Source organism: Pristiophorus japonicus, chromosome 11, assembly GCF_044704955.1.
Source record: "Pristiophorus japonicus isolate sPriJap1 chromosome 11, sPriJap1.hap1, whole genome shotgun sequence".
Lineage (NCBI taxonomy): Eukaryota > Metazoa > Chordata > Chondrichthyes > Pristiophoridae > Pristiophorus > Pristiophorus japonicus.
Genome location: NC_091987.1, coordinates 103,964,511 through 103,981,059, shown reverse-complemented (window position 1 = coordinate 103,981,059; position 16,549 = coordinate 103,964,511). Strand labels below are relative to the sequence as shown.

The 16,549-nt window shown below is 42.1% G+C and overlaps 1 protein-coding gene across 2 annotated transcripts in view; it reads left to right on the top strand.

Moving 5' to 3' along the window:
• The window catches only part of hlcs (holocarboxylase synthetase (biotin-(proprionyl-CoA-carboxylase (ATP-hydrolysing)) ligase)), a 169,058-nt gene that overhangs the window by 56,159 nt on the left and 96,350 nt on the right, over positions 1 to 16,549 (top strand). For both annotated transcript variants that reach the window (XM_070893833.1, XM_070893832.1), the window contains one exon: positions 13,675 to 13,946. In XM_070893833.1, the coding sequence (XP_070749934.1) occupies positions 13,675 to 13,946 (272 nt within the window). The remainder of the gene's footprint in view (positions 1 to 13,674; positions 13,947 to 16,549) is intronic.

Genomic DNA, 16,549 nt, shown 5'->3' with positions numbered 1-16,549 from the left:
ACTGTGGAGCATTCACGATGCTGAGAATGACGTGAATAGTTTAGCGAGTTGGTCTTACCGCAGGTAAAGGGTACACAGCCAGATATTAAATGGGTGACCAACAGGAAGAGCAGTGCAAGGAAGGTAGTGCAGGGGTCCCCTGCGGTCATCCCCCTGGAAAACAGATACACCGCTTTAGTTACTGTTGAGGGGTATGACTCTTCAGGGGAGAGCATCAGCAGCCAGGTTCATGGCACCATTCTGGGGGAGGTGGGACCAGTACAAACCGGACGATCTGCACCTGGGCAGGACCGGAACCAATGTCGTAGGGGGAGTGTTTGCAAGTGCTGTTGGGGAGGAGTTAAACTAACATGGCAGGGGGATGGGAACCCATGCAGGGAGACAGAGGGAAATAAAATGGAGGCAGAAGCAAAAGATAGAAAGGAGAATAGTAAAAGTGGAGGGCAGAGAAACCCAAGGCAAAAAACAAAAAGGGCCACATTGCAGAAAAATTCTAAAGGGGCAAAGTGTGTTAAAAAGACAAGCCTGAAGGTTCTGTGCCTCAATGCGAGGAGTATTCGGAATAAGGTGGACGAATTAACTGCGCAGACAGCAGTTAACGGATATGATGTAATTGGCATCACGGAGACATGGCTCCAGGGTAACCAAGGCTGGGAACTCAACATCCAGGGGTATTCAACATTTAGGAAGGATAGACAGAAAGGAAAAGGAGGCGGGGTGGCGTTGCTGGTTAAAGAGGAAATTAATGCAATAGTAAGGAGGGACATTAGCCTGGATGATGTGGAATCAGTATGGGTGGAGCTGCGGAATACCAAAGGTCAGAAAACGCTAGTGGGAGTTGTGTACAGACCACCAAACAGTAGTAGTGAGGTTGGGGACAGCATCAAACAAGAAATAAGGGATGTGTGCAATAAAGGTACAGCAGTTATCATGGGCGACTTTAATCTACATATTGATTGGGCTAACCAAACTGGTAGCAATGCGGTGGAGGAGGATTTCCTGGAGTGTATAAGGGATTGTTTTCTAGACCAATATGTCGAGGAACCAACTCGAGAGCTGGCCATCCTAGACTGGGTGATATGTAATGAGAAGGGACTGATTAGCAATCTTGTTGTGCGAGGCCCCTTGGGGAAGAGTGACCATAATATGGTTGAATTCTTTATTAAGATGGAGAGTGACACAGTTCATTTGGAAACTAGTGTCCTGAACTTAAGGAAAGGTAACTTCGACGGTATGAGGCGTGAATTGGCTAGAATAGACTGGCAAAGGATACTTAAAGGGTTGACGGTGGATAAGCAACGGCAAACATTTAAAGATCACATGGATGAACTTCAGCAATTGTACATCCCTGTCTGGTGTAAAAATAAAACGGGGAAGATGGCTCAACTGTGGCTAACAAGGGAAATTAAGGATAGTGTTAAAACCAAGGAAGAGGCATATAAATTGCTGGGAAAAGCAACAAACCTGAGGACTGGGAGAAATTTAGAATTCAACAGAGGAGGACTTAAGGGTTTAATTAAGAGGGGGAAAATAGAGTACGAGAGGAAGCTTGCATGGAACATAAAAACTGACTGCAAAAGCTTCTATAAATATGTGAAGAGAAAAAGATTAGTGAAGACAAACGTAGGTCCCTTGCAGTTGTATTCATGTGAATTTATAATGGGGAACAAAGAAATGGCAGACCAATTGAACAAATATTTCGGTTCTGTCTTCACGATGGAAGACTCAAATAACCTTCCGTATGTAATAGTGGAAAGTGGGTCTAGTGAGAAGGAAGAACTGAAGGATATCCTTATTAGGCGGGAAATTGTGTTAGGGAAATTGATGGGATTGAAGGCCGATAAATCCCCGGGGCCTAATAGTCTGCATCCCAGAGTACTTAAGGAAGTGGCCCTAGAAATAGTGGATGCATTGGTGATCATTTTCCAACAGTCTATCAACTCTGGATCAGTTCCTATGGACTGGAGGGTAGCTAATGTAACACCACTTTTTAAAAAAGGAGGGAGAGAGAAAACGGGTGATTGTAGACAGGTTAGCCTGACATCAGTAGTGGGGAAAATGTTGGAATTAATCATTAACGATGAAATAGCAGCGCATTTGGAAAGCAGTGACAGGATCGGTCCAAGTCAGTATGGATTTATGAAAGGGAAGTCATGCTTGACGAATCTTCTGGAATCTTTTGAGGATGCAACGAGCAGAGTGGACAAGGGAGATCCAGTGGATGTGGTGTATTTGGACTTTCAAAAGGCTTTTGACAAGGTTCCGCACAAGAGATTGGTGTGCAAAATCAAAGCGCATGGTATTGGGGGTAATGTACTGACGTGGATAGAGAACTGGTTGGCAGACAGGAAGCAGAGAGTTGGGATAAACGGGTCCTATTCAGAATGGCAGGCAGTGACTAGTGGAGTGAGCAGGGCTCAGTGCTGGGACCCCAGCTCTTTACAATATACGTTAACGATTTAGATGAAGGAATTGAGTGTAATATCTCCAAGTTTGCAGATGACACTAAACTGGGTGGCGGTGTGAGCTGTGAGGAGGACGCTAAGAGGCCGCAGGGTGACTTGGACAGGTTAGGTGAGTGGGCAGATGCAGTATAATGTAGATAAATGTGAGGTTATCCATTTTGGGGGAAAAAACACGAAGGCAGAATATTATCTAAATGGCGGCAGATTAGGAAAAGGGGAAGTGCAACGAGACCTGGGTGTTATGGTTCATCAGTCATTGAAAGTTGACATGCAGCTACAGCAGGCGGTGAAGAAGGCAAATGTTACGTTGGCCTTCATAGCTAGTGGATTTGAGTATAGGAGCAGGGAGGTCTTACTGCAGTTGTATAGGGCCTTCGTGAGACCTCACCTGGAATATTGTGTTCAGTTTTGGTCTCCTAATCTGAGGAAGGATGTTCTTGCTATTGAGGGAGTGCAGCGAAGGATTCACCAGACTGATTCCAGGGATGGCTGGACTGACATATGAGGAGAGACTGGATCAACTGGGCCTTTATTCACTGGAGTTTAGAAGGATGAGCGGGGATCTCATAGAAACGTATAAGATTCTGATGGGACTGGACAGGTTAGATGCGGGAAGAATGTTCCCGATGTTGGGGAAGTCCAGAACCAGGGAACATAGTCTTAGTATAAGGGTTAGGCCATTTAGGACTGAGATGAGGAGAAACTTCTTCACTCAGAGAGTTGTTGAGCTGTGGAATTCCCTGCCGCAGCGAGTTGTTTGATGCCAGTTCATTGGATATATTCAAGAGGGAGTTAGATATGGCCCTTACGGCTAAGGGGATCAAAGGGTATGGAGAGAAAGCAGGAAAGGGGTACTGAGGGAGTGATCAGCCATGATCTTATTGAATGGCGGTGCAGGCTAGAAGGGCCGAATGGCCGACTCCCGCACCTATTTTCTATGTTTCTATGTTTCTATGTTTCTATGTTTTCTACCCCTTGCTGTTTCTTATCACTATCCAAACTGATTCTAATTCTTGATTTTCAGAGATATGATCCTTTCTCTCTACTGTCTTTATCCCATCCTTTATTATCAGGGCTACCCCTCCTCCTTTTCCACCTTGCCTATCTCTTCTATCACATGTACACTTCATTCATCTATCAGATCTGGACAGCTTACCAACACAAAGCATTGACATAGCTGCAGCTTTTGAGTGGTTATAATAGCCATAGTAATTACCACTCCAACTGTGATGTAGTTTTACATATTAATTTAGTTATTAAGAATGACTTTTTGCCTGCACTAAAATTGTATTTTAAGTTATTTAAACTGAGGGAATGTCCTAAAATCAGTTCTTTCCAGGTGTTTGAAATGGTTGGACATAAACAGGGTTAGCATTGAATCTTTTAGGGCTAGGTTACTTTGAGTTCTATATATTACATGGATTTAACTCTTGAGTCAGAATTGCACATAAGTAAAAACCTATGGCTGTTATGAACTTGTATTGGAATACTTTTGACTGTCCTCATGTGACTTTTTCACTTACTTTAGGTAATCCGATATCATTGTTAGCTGTTAGAACCCTGAATTCAGTTCCCAATCTGGGGCTGATGTCTGGAGTTAAGCAAAATAATGGATAGGCACTCTCAGGGAATATATTAAGGGAAGTTAGCCTGTGGTGGTTTTCCACACTTTTTAAGTTGCAAATGGGCAAAATGGATTTCGTCCATATCCTCTTTCTAGGGAAATTGTAGATAGTATAGGGAGATCTAATATTGGGGGTGGGCAAGAAGCTGTAACATGAAGAGAGCAGAGAGAAAAGTAAAGCAGGTCTAGGGCTTTTTGAATATATTTACTTTGTCAAAGTGTGTAAAAAGTCTCCAGTCGCAGCACAAGTGGCATACCATCTGCAGTGAGTAATAATGACATTGATATTTGTCCTGGCTACATCAAGATTTTCCCTAATTGAAAGGCAATGATTAGTGCCTTTTTTGTCTGAAGCCAAATTGTTGCCAAGTTTTCCAAAACTAGGACCAGGAATAAATTGATTACAATGCTTTGGGGAGATGGGCAGGTGAACAGTAGGTTAATTGTTGACTTGTAGGCTCAGTATCTCTTTCCCCCTGACTTCTGCAACAGCCCAAGATGTTGGGATACCTTAGAGAAATGGTGTACATTATCGCTATATGCTCCAGGCACCTTCCAAATTAGGTTAGTGACTTAGTAACCCTTGCTAACAGGTTGCACAGGTTAATATGTCCATATAGATCCATGACCTTGTTATGGATAGCTGATACACATACGTGGATAACAATGCGGACTGGCAAACTTGAGCAGGAATCCACAATTAATACCCTCAAGGTGGCGATCTGACGTGTAACCTGGGATAACCTTCTTGGTAGATATCCCTGGCTAAGAGTGTCCTTATAGCGGCCTATAAAAAGGCCTGTGAGCGTCGGAGGCAGCGGGACTTCGAGCGGGGAGTTCGCGGTGCATCGAGGAGTGGCCTATAAAAAGGCCTGTGAGTGTCGGAGGCAGCGGGGAGTCCGAGGAGCGGCCTATAAAAAGGCCTGTGAGCGTCGGAGGCAGCGGGATTTCGAGCGGGGAGTTTGAGATTCGTCGAGGAGCCAGCTGGTGCAGCTGCAGCTGGGAGAGAAGGCAAAAAAGAAATAGAAAGAAATGGAAAGGTGACGTCACAGCCAAGGGGGTAAGTGATTGACTGGTGATTGGTAAGTAGCTTTTCTTTTTCTTTTCTTTATCAGTTAGTAACCTTTTAGCATTGTTGTTGCCAAATTAAGTTAATCTAGTGGTTAAATCATGGCAGGAGAGCTCGGACACGTGTTATGCTCCTCCTGTAATATGTGGGAAGCGTCCCTGACGACTACATGTCCGGGAAGTGCATCCGCTTGCAGCTCCTGACAGACCGCATTGCGGCACTGGAGCTGCAGGTGAATTTACTCTGGAGCATCCACAATGCTGAGAATGACGTGAATAGCACGTTTAGTGAGTTGGTCTCATCGCAGGAAAAGGGTACACTGCCAGATAGGGAATGGGTGACCAACAGGAAGAGCACTGCAAGGAAGGTAGTGCAGGGGTCCCCTGCGGTCATCCCGCTGCAAAACAGATACACCGTTATAGGTACTGTTGAGGGGGATGACTCATCAGTGGAGAGCAGCAGCAGCCAGGTTCATGGCACCGTGTGTGACTCTGCTGCACAGGAGAGCAGGAAAAAGAGTGGGAGAGCTATATTGGTAGGGGATTCTATTGTAAGGGGAGTAGATAGACGTTACTGCGGCTGCAACCGAGACTCCAGGATGGTATGTTGCCTCCCTGGTGCAAGGGTCAAGGATGTCTCGGAGCGGGTGCAGAACATTTTGAAAAAAAAGGGTGAACAGCCAGTTGTCGTGGTGCATATAGGTACCAACGATATAGGTTAAAAAATGAGATGAGATCCAACGAGACGAATTTAGGGAGCTAAGAGCTAAATTAAAAAGCAGGATCTCAAAAGTAGTAATCTCAGGATTGCTACCAGTGCCACGTGCTAGTCAGAGTAGGAATCGCAGGATAGCTCAGATGAATACGTAGCTTGAGGAGTGGTGCATAAGGGAGGGATTCAAATTCCTGGGACACTGAAACCGGTTCTGGGGGAGGTGGGATCAGTACAAACCGGATGGTCTGCACCTGACTAGGACCGGAACCAATGTCCTAGGGGGTGTGTTTGATGGTACTGTTGGGGAGGTGTTAAACTAATATGGCAGGGGGACGGGAACCTATGCAGGGAGACAGAGGGAAGTAGAATGGGTCCGAAGCAAAAGATAGAAAGAAGAAAAGTAAAAGTGGAGGGCAGAGAAGCCTAAAGCAAAAAGTGCCGCATTACAGCAAAGTTCTGAAGGGGCAAAGTGTGTTAGAAAGTCAAGCCAGACAGCAGTTAATGGTTATGATGTAATTGACATCATGAAGACATGGCTCCAGGGTGACCAAGGCTGGGAACTCAACATCCAGGGGTATTCAACATTTAGGAAGGATAGACAGAAAGGAAAAGGAAGTGGGGTGCCATTGCTGGTTAAAGAGGAAATTAATGCAATAGTAAGGAAGGACATTAGCTTGGATGATGTGGAATCGGTATGGGTGGACCTGCGGAATACCAAAGGGCAGAAAACGCTAGTGGGAGTTGTGTACAGACCACCAAACAGTAGTAGTGGGGTTGGGGACAGCATCAACAAGAAATAAGGGATGCGTGCAATAAAGGTACAGCAGTTATCATCGGTGACTTTAATCTACATATTGATTGGGCTAACCAAACTGGTAGCAATGCGGTGGAGGAGGATTTCCTGGAGTGTATAAGGGATGGTTTTCTAGACCAATATGTCGAGGAACCAACTGGAAAGTTGGCCATCCTAGACTGGGTGATGTGTAATGAGAAGGGACTAATTAGCAATCTTGTTGTGCGAGGCCCCTTGAGGAAGAGTGACCATAATATGGTAGAATTCTTTATTAAGATGGAGAGTGACACAGTTAATTCGGAAACTAGGGTCCTGAACTTAAGGAAAGGCAACTTCGATGGTATGAGGTGTGAATTGGCCAGAATTGACTGGCAAATGATACTTAAAGGGTTGACGGTGGATAAGCAGTGGCAAACATTTAAAGATCACATGGATGAATTTCAACAATTGTACATCCCTGTCTGGTGTAAAAATAAAACGGGGAAGGTGGCTCAACCGTGGCTAACAAGGGAAATTAAGGATAGTGTTAAATCCAAGGAAGAGGCATATAAATTGGCCAGAAAAAGCAGCAAAACTGAGGACTGGGAGAAATGTAGAATTCAGCAGAGGTGGACAAAGGGTTTAATTAAGAGGGGGAAAATAGAATACGAGAGGAAGCATGCCGGCAACATAAAAACTGACTGCAAAAGCTTTTATAGATATGTGAGGAGAAAAAGATTAGTGAAGACAAACGTAGGTCCCTTGCAGTCGTTTTCATGTGAATTTATAATGGGGAACAAAGAAATGGCAAACCAATTGAACAAGTACTTTGGTTCTGTCTTCACGAAGGAAGACACAAATAACCTTCCGGAAGTACTAGACGACCGAGGGTCTAGTGAGAAGGAGGAACTGAGGATATCCTTATTACGCGGGGAATTGTGTTAGGGAAATTGATGGGATTGAAGGCCGATAGATCCCCGGGACCTGATAAATTGCATCCCAGAGTACTTAAGGAAGTGGCCCTAGAAATCGTGGATGCATTGGTGATCATTTTCCAACAGTCTTATCAACTCTGGATCAGTTCCTATGAACTGGAGGGTAGCTAATGTAATACCACTTTTTAAAAAGGGAGGGAGAGAGAAAACGGGTAATTATAGACCAGTTAGCCTGACATCAGAAGTGGGGAAAATGTTGGAATCAATTATTAAGGATGAAATATTAGTGCATCTGGAAAGCAGTGACAGGATACAAGTCAGCATGGATTTATGAAAGGGAAATCTTGCTTGACAAATATTCTGGAATTTTTTGAGGATGTAACTAGTAGAGTGGACAATGAAGAACCAGTGGGTGTGCTGTATTTCTACTTTCAAAAGGCTTTTGACATGATCCCATATAAGAGATTGGTGTGCAAAATCAAAACACATGGTATTGGGGGTAATGTATTGACGTGGATAGAGAACTGGTTGGCAGGCAGGAAGCAGAGAGTCGGGATAAACAGGTCCTTTTCAGAATGGCAGGCAGTGACTAATGGTGTTCCGCAGGGCTCAGTGCTGGGACCCCAGCTCTTTACAATATACATTAATGATTTAGATGAAGGAATTAAGTGTAATATCTCTAAGTTTGCAGATGACACTAAACTGGGTGGCGGTGTGAGCTGTGAGGAAGATGCTAAGAGGCTGCAGGGTGACTTGGACAGGTTAGGTGAGTGGGCAAATGCATGGCAGATGCAGTATAATGTGGATAAATATGAGGTTATCCACTTTACGGGCAAAAACATGGCCCTTACAGCTAGGGAGTTCAAGGGGTATGGCGAGAAAGCAGGAAAGGGGTACTGAGGGAATGATCAGCCATGATCTTATTGAATGGTGGTGCAGGCTCGAAGGGCCAAATGGCCTACTCCTGCACCTATTTTCTATGTTTCTATGTTATTATTCTCGGGCTAAAGCTGCTATAAATCTTGTTTTAAAAGAATTATTTGGAGAGCACATTGAGAAAATTATGAAACATTAGCAGAACTTTAAAATCACCAGTGACATGGCAATGAAGGTGGCCTGGCCAGTCACTTGAATGAATAGATGCGCTTTTGTTGGTGGAAGATGGGCTTCTTTTCAAGGCGACATGGATGCCTTTACATCTGGGTTCAAAGAGACTTGGCCTTTCAAGACTGGTTTCTAATATTGGATGCAAGGGTCTTCATTCTTTTTATTCATAAGAACTTCAAGACATTACCACAAATCATTTAGGCAGTGTTCACAAACTGGCCAGCTGTCATAGATGCATGCTTTTGCACAGGGATAAGTTTTCCTGTTAAAAGTATACAAGACAAGTGTAGAGTGAGTAAACCATCTGTCCTCTTGGATTAAAAGTAACAGGAGTAGAATCAAGAATTTTCTTGTAAGCTTTCACCCGTTAACAAAATGTCAGTTGTCCAGTGCCAGGTGTGTCCTTACTGACAAGATAAACACAGTGACACAAGTCCCTGCATGGACTTGCAGCTCCAGACTGGAATGGGTTGTTGTTTACCTTGATCTAAACATCTACCTTGTTCACAAAATGCTGGCATCTTCCTTTGCAACACCATTTCGTCATTTTTAAACAATCACCTCTTGCTGTTTAGGGCAACTGGTAAGTCTCTGGTCTGATGTGGCGCTATTGTGTATTTCATAGAATCATAGAAAGGTTACAGCATGAAAAAAGGGCCATTCGGTCCATCGAGCCCATGCCAAATCTCAGCTAGTCCCACTCACCTGCCCTTTCCCCGTAGCCCTGCAATTTTTCCCCTTCATATACTGATCCAACTCCCGTTTATTTTATTTATTTTTTAAATCCAAGAAGGGTTGTCTCTGTAAAGAGCACAGGTTGGTAGGGGCTTTGTATGCAAGTGGTGAAGTACATCAAAATAGCAGTGAGGAAGGCCATATTAAAAGATTTATTTTGCGCTTTTTGCAACCTCAGCACACCCCAAAGGGCTTCTCAGCCAATGAAGCAGTTTTGAAGTGCAGTCACTGTTGTAATATAGGTAACGTGGTAACCAATTTGTGCACCGCAAGAACCACAACAGCAATGAGATAATGACTAGATAATTTGTTTTTAGTGATGTTAGTTAAGGGATAAATATTTGCCAGGACATCGGAGAGAAATCCTCTGTTCCTCTTCGAATAATGCCATGGGATCTTTGATTGTATACCTAAGCGGTCAGACGGGGCTTTGGTTTAATGACTGATCCGAAAAGACGGACCTCCAACAGTGCAGCACTCCCTTAGTACTAAACTGAAATATCAGTCTAGATTATGTGCTCAAGTCTCTGGAGTGGGACCTCAACCCATGACTGCCTCACTCGGAGGCGGGAGTGCTACCACTGAACCAACGCCTACACAATATACTGCTTATTGTTATTTATTCCTTTTATGAAGTTCGTAGTCTTTTGAAACTGAAAATACAGTTTCCGGAGTCAATTCTACCACAATACAGGTTTGTATGGCCTTTGTGCAACTAAGACTGCAGTAATGCCGGTGACATTTTGTATTTAGCTGTCTGCTTTACATGGCCATTTTTCCTGACTCCATCTTTGAGTCCCCAATCTCGTTTCATCTTCTCTGTTGATTTTTGCACCCTTTCCCAGCTTCTATTTTGAACCATTGGTGATCCACCGTGAAACATTTTTAGTACAGCGGTTATGATATTGGATTTTTATTTAAAAGGTCCAATTTGAAACAAACAAAATATTGCAGTTGCTGGAAATCTGAAACAAAAATAGAAAATGCTGGAAACACTCAGCAGGTTAGGCCGCATCCGTGGAGAAAAGAAAAAAAAGTTAACATTTCTGGTATAACCCTTTGTCTGAACTGCTAAAACAGGGTCTTTTTTCCACAGATGCTGCCTGACCAGCTGAATGTTTCCAGCATTTTCTGTTTTAGGTTCATTATTGAATTTTGTCTCTTGAGGAAGTATTGCCAGTGATGTGTTGGTGGGGAAGGAGCATCTGTTTTTAGTGTTCTGCACTGTGTCTACGACTGGGTTGACCAGTGAGCACATTGGACGGCATCCTGAAAGATCTCTGCGCTGGGCAGCCCCACTGTTCTGACAGAGAAGCACAGTGTAATTGTGGGATGTGAAATTAGGGAAAAGTAGACTACCATTGGAAAGAAAAAGCTATTTGAACATATAAATTAATCTTGCTGTTGGCAAATGAATTTTCATGCAGCTGTTCAGGAGGAGCATTAACGGGTGTGGGTATAGGGTTTGTGTGACTTTGCCACTGTTATCACTATTATTTGCTTGTCTGGAGACTTTTACCTGTTCACATTGTGGGATACTCAAACATTTGTGTATGGGTAACCTCATTCCTTTAAGAATTCTAACAGATACCTTAAGCTACCTATTGTGTGTATCCTTTTATAGTATGTCATTTTAGAACGTAAGTAGTTTTAACGGTAACAGTCATTGGCCCCAACGGGCCCATCCATTTTCTTAGATCAACCCCACCCTCCTGTCTTCTTACCATTCTCCTCAATCCCATCACTTTTGAGAATGGCATCTAATTGACTCTTGCTCCCATTTATACAGTTTGCTTCTAACTTTTGGACTATTATTTGATTCAGTGTCCTAATCTGCTAATTCATTGCAAAATTTTGTTATAGTTTTGGTGAAAATATTCAGCTTGACTTTTTTTTCTCCTGTCTTCCTAATTTGTAACTTATGCCCCTTAGTATTTAAACACTTCATTATAGTGAGCAAATTACCTGGAACAATTTTGTCAATTTCTTTCTTTTTGTGTGTATTTATGCTTGAGAGGGGTCTGGTCAAAACAAACATTTCAACATTTGTATAGGATATTTGTAATGGTTGAGGAACGCTTGAATTGATGCCTTCACTTTGTTCTGTAAGTGTGTTTAATTATGTTAATAATTACCGTAATTGGTAAAAAGGAAGAAAGTTAGTAGAAAGCTAGTCTCAGTTAACATTATTCTTAACAGAAATTATTTATATAAGAATGGGTTCAGTACAAGCACGGGCAGTGTAAGAATCGTAACAATTCTGGGAGGGAAAGTATTATTGAAAATTAATATGATATTTGGATAGCTTCATTGAATACTCTGTCAAATTGGATTTTTTTTACAAAGAAATGAAAGCTTTAAAAATACACAGAATCAGTGGATATTTTAATCAAATTGATTGGTATTCCTAACATTTTTATATGGATCCCCACAACACAAAAACGCACTGTTCTCAAATGTAAAAACTTGTATTCATTTCTTTTTAGGTATGTCAGTAGTTTGAAGGTGACATTTAACCTTCGACCTTGGCCACTTTGTCACAATAAACATTTTGCTGATGAGTGCAGGCTGCTTGTAAGATTGCTTCCAGATCATTCATTGTAACTGCAGTAGCTGTAAAAATAGTCTGCTTAGTGTTCTTCTAGGTTCGGAAATTCGGTATATCTGTCGTGTGAACTTGTCTTGGAGCTAGACATACGCTAGCATACAGTGCAGGCTGTCCTTATAATAAAGTACAGACAGGTTAAATTGCTGTGGCATGGTTCTCTTAATTTTTTCCCCCTCACAAGTCATGATAGTAAATACCAGAGCCATACAATGTGTTTCCTAGTTTTACAGAGGGCTTATTGTGCTATTCCTCTCTGCCACTGTACCTAAAATTAGCATCTAATTTACATGTGGCTCAGCACTGTCTTTTCTAACACAGATATATTTGTCTGGACCTGAATTGACGCTTGCGTTGACATATTTGAAAATCAAGGTGGGTGGGGAGGAGAAACTGGGCACTCCATTGGATTAGATATTGGTCTTTCCCTCTGGGATCAGAGACCAAATATAACTCCTATTGATAGGATTAAAGTTTACTCTGACTGCTGGCTTTTAAACTCTATATAAATTTCATGTGCTGAGTGGATATGGGTCAACAAAAGAAAATTGCACCTAATATGACATAAATCATCAGTCTTGCTCAGAGTTGCCATAGGTCAACTTTACTGTGCATCTAACTCTGTTGTACCTGATGCTGGCACCAGGTGCCTGAAATCGGCTCATTCTTTAGCACTAACATTGCAAACTTTGAACATAAAATTTACATTTTTTTAAAAATCATGCCTATTGGATGAAACCTGTTTACTTAGTGCAGTTACAACAGTAACAGTTTATAATGTGTAACTGCTAGTAATAATTTCCAGAATGGTACTCCAGAGGTAAAAATCTAAGGGGCCAATTTTCATCAAGACCTCCGCCCGCTCAAGTGCCGCCCAAAGTGCCGCTGATGGCCGCCGAGGTACCGGACGGTACGTTGGGTGGGATATTCATGGCCGCGGTCCCTCGAAGGTCGGTGGGCAGCAAATGGATGATATACGCCGCCAATCTGGGCGGCAGCGGGCGGGAGGTCTCATTCTTGCCGGCAGAGATGTTTGCCGCCCAAGTGCCGCCGAGGATGGAGTTGGGCCGATGGAGGGTCAAAGAGCTGGGGAAAAAAATCACCAATAAAAAGTTAAAAAAACTATCGGAAGACCTTCAGGGGACCCCATTCAGGTAAGCCGCTGTTGAAAAATTGAAAAAAAATGTTCACTTACCTTTTTTTCAAGTTCTTCCTACTTACTGTAGGGGACAGACCAGCCTCCTCGCAGCGGTCCAGCCCCGTTCTGCCGCCGACTCCCACCCACAAAAATCTAGGAGCTTGGCGGGCGGGAGGTCAGTTGCGCCACTCGGCCGTCTGCCGACGTCAGTGGGTGGTTCCCGGTGGCTCTCCACTCCTGCCCGCTCCAAGCCACCTCGAAAGTTGCACTGGGTGGCTCAAGAAGAGCAATGTCGGCGGCAGTGAGCGGCAGTCAGCAGCAGCGGGCAGTGAGGTGATGAATTTCGGCCCCTAATAGTGTTGTGTGCCATGTTGCTGTTGACATCTGATTGTGTTTGGTTGCTTTCATAAGTACTCAAATCCTTAGATACCAATTTACTTATAGATTAAAATCAACTGATCTGAACAGTTCACTAAATTTTACTGTAACTTCCAATTTTTACATTTTCAGGAAATTCGACGTACTTTCCTGAGGTGGCTGTGGCCCAGACTGGATGAGGAAGGTGTATTTAGGTCACAAAAAGTATCTTTGAAAGTTGTAGCAGTGCATCAACCTGGAATGGAGGTCACACCTAGCTCCTTGCCTGTCATCATAGAATCACAAAAGTTTTCATCAGAATATTTTGACCCGGAAATCTACTGGGAAAATTTGCAAACGCAGTTGTTGGGGCATCTAATTTGCTTTACTGAAGTGATCCCAACTACGATGGATCTGTTTGACGGGTAAGGTTACCACTGGCAGGAGTCTAGATTAAAGTCTTGCATTAATGAAAGTGAGTACTTATCGTGAAAAAGCAGTGGATTCCATCTCACCTGTTCAGTCTGCTTCACTTGTACCCCGGATGTTTTGGAGCATGTATTTACACTTAGTGTAGGCAGAACCACTGGTATACGGTGATGCAATGAGTCAAATTCCATTTTAATATGGAATTCCAAGATTTTTGTTGGTATTTTGTGGTGTGCTGTCCACTATTCCGTGTAAATGAAAATCATGGGCCTGTGCCTACAATATACAATGGTCCGCTAATCCCTAATATCAAATTATTGGTTCATAGTGACTGAAGAAGTCAAATTCTTTTTTATTACACTGGATTCCACAACTTGTACTGTTGTTTTGGGGATCGCATTTTGCTGCAATCCTTTCTCAGAAAACCAAAACCCAGTGGTCTTGACTTTAGGTCTTGAGAATGAAAATTGAGGCTATCAGATGTATCTTCTCACCATTGGAAGAGAAGAAAACGAGGATGATACATGCTATCTATTACAGTGTAAGCTCCCTACTATATCACTCAATGATGCTACCTTGTAATCTAACTTCTGATTCTCGAAGTTTTATACTTTGTCGAACCTTAACTAGTTGAGCGGAACTCATTTACAAATCATTTATTAGGTTATTGTATTACAGCTAGCTTTTGTGGTGTTCAGCCACCCAATTCCTTCTTTACTGGGTGAATCATGACTGAAGAAGCTATATTACGTTAGAGATTGCAGCTAATTTTTACCTCACTGTCGCTCAAACAGATTATTTAGGGTGCACTAGTAGAATGAGTAATATTGGGAAGTTCAAGGAAATATGATTAGACAGTAAAGGATTTATTACTTAAAGTATGTGTTTTCTTTTAATGTCATGTTAGAAATAACATTTCTAATATTGCGATTCTGTACCTAATAACCTGCTTTAAACTTTTAAAAATTACAGAATGTTTAATTAGAAGTGGTGTAGCGCTTTTACTAGACTGGCAGAGATGCTATCTGGCTTGTGGGCAGACTGACCAAGGTGTAGCTATGGATTCCCGTCCACCTGGCACATTAGTTTAAAATTTAAAAGTTAACTCTGTGTATAACTCCATTAAGTTAAATTGGCAAGGGATCCACATGAGTGGATTCCTTGAGATTTCCAAGGAAATGATGCTGATTCCAAAACAGTGATGAGATTACAAATGGCTGTCCAAGTTTGGTCACTATGATTAACAATAATCCACAGAGGCATCATCCAAAGAAAATTCATTGATCATTTCTGGTTTTAGATCACAAACTAGAAAGAGACTAAAGGAGATTAAATTCTCATTAGGCAAAATAAAGATTGAGGGATGGGCTGGAAAGGAACATCCATTTTTTAAATCATGAAGGGAATTGCCATGGTGATGTGGAGAAGATTTTTTTGTACAAACCTGCAACGTGATACAAGCTTAGGGACACTGCAATATAAGGAGAAGCCTGTTTACACAGTACTGTGCGTTTCTGGAATAGACTGGTACCTAATACAGAGAGCTGGCTTGGATGAAGAATTCATAAAGCAAATGGACGTGCTTGATGGTGAAGTAGAAAGCAGAAGGGCGATGATAGCCCCACCGTTATTCTTACCGCAAAATCTGGGCTATTATTTTTTTCTACCAGTTGTTCATTGTATTTTTTTTGTTGTTGCTGCTTTTGGCAAGTAAAATTACTAATAAACAGTGAGTTTAAAACAAAAAGTCAACCTACCTGAAGTGTCAAAAATTCACCTGTTACATCTGAAGGAATGCCACTGATACAGTGCTACTGTCACTTGTGGAGCAATTCTAAAGTATCTTTTACAGTAGTTAGTGAAATGATTCTTTGAGGAACTATTTTGTAGTATAAAATCAATATTTGATATATTTTCAACAACAGGCTTGGCTGTGATGCACTCCATAGTTGATTCAGTTTCTGAACTCACTTGTCTAGGTGCATACCTGAAGACTGGCTAAAGGTGAGGTACCAGAGAGCTGCTAGCACCCATGGAAACATTTATCAGCAAGAGTCAAAACCTTCAGGAGAAAGGAAAAATGAGGATGGGCAGGGAAAACTGTTTTCCATCAGTTTATTCTTTTTAATATAAATTGGAGTATAAAGAATTAAATTCTTCTTTTAGCTGTTAGGGTTTCACTGATAAGTTTACTCATCTAGGATTGTTCTTCTGTGGTTGTTATGATGTATACTTCTGGATTAGCAGACTAACTCTGTTTAGACACACAAATTAAATCAGAGATTGAGACCGGTGCGATTCAAATGGCAAAAAAAAACTGCTTTCAGAGCCAGTTCCAGTCAATCAAAAGACAATTGTTTCAAAGTTGCAACCGCCTCCCAAGTAGACTAGGTTCAGTGAGTCGGAAGGAAAAAAGTAAGTGAAGCTTTTAAACTTAAAAAAAATTTAAACAAGAACAAAATATATTCGTCAGAAGAATTAAAAATAGGAGCAATAAGGCCAGCAGCAGTGTTAACACTTTTAAATTTAAAATTGGGTTTCTTGTGCATAACTAGCATTTCAGTAATAAAGATATTCCAGTGTCTAAATAGCTTTGTTA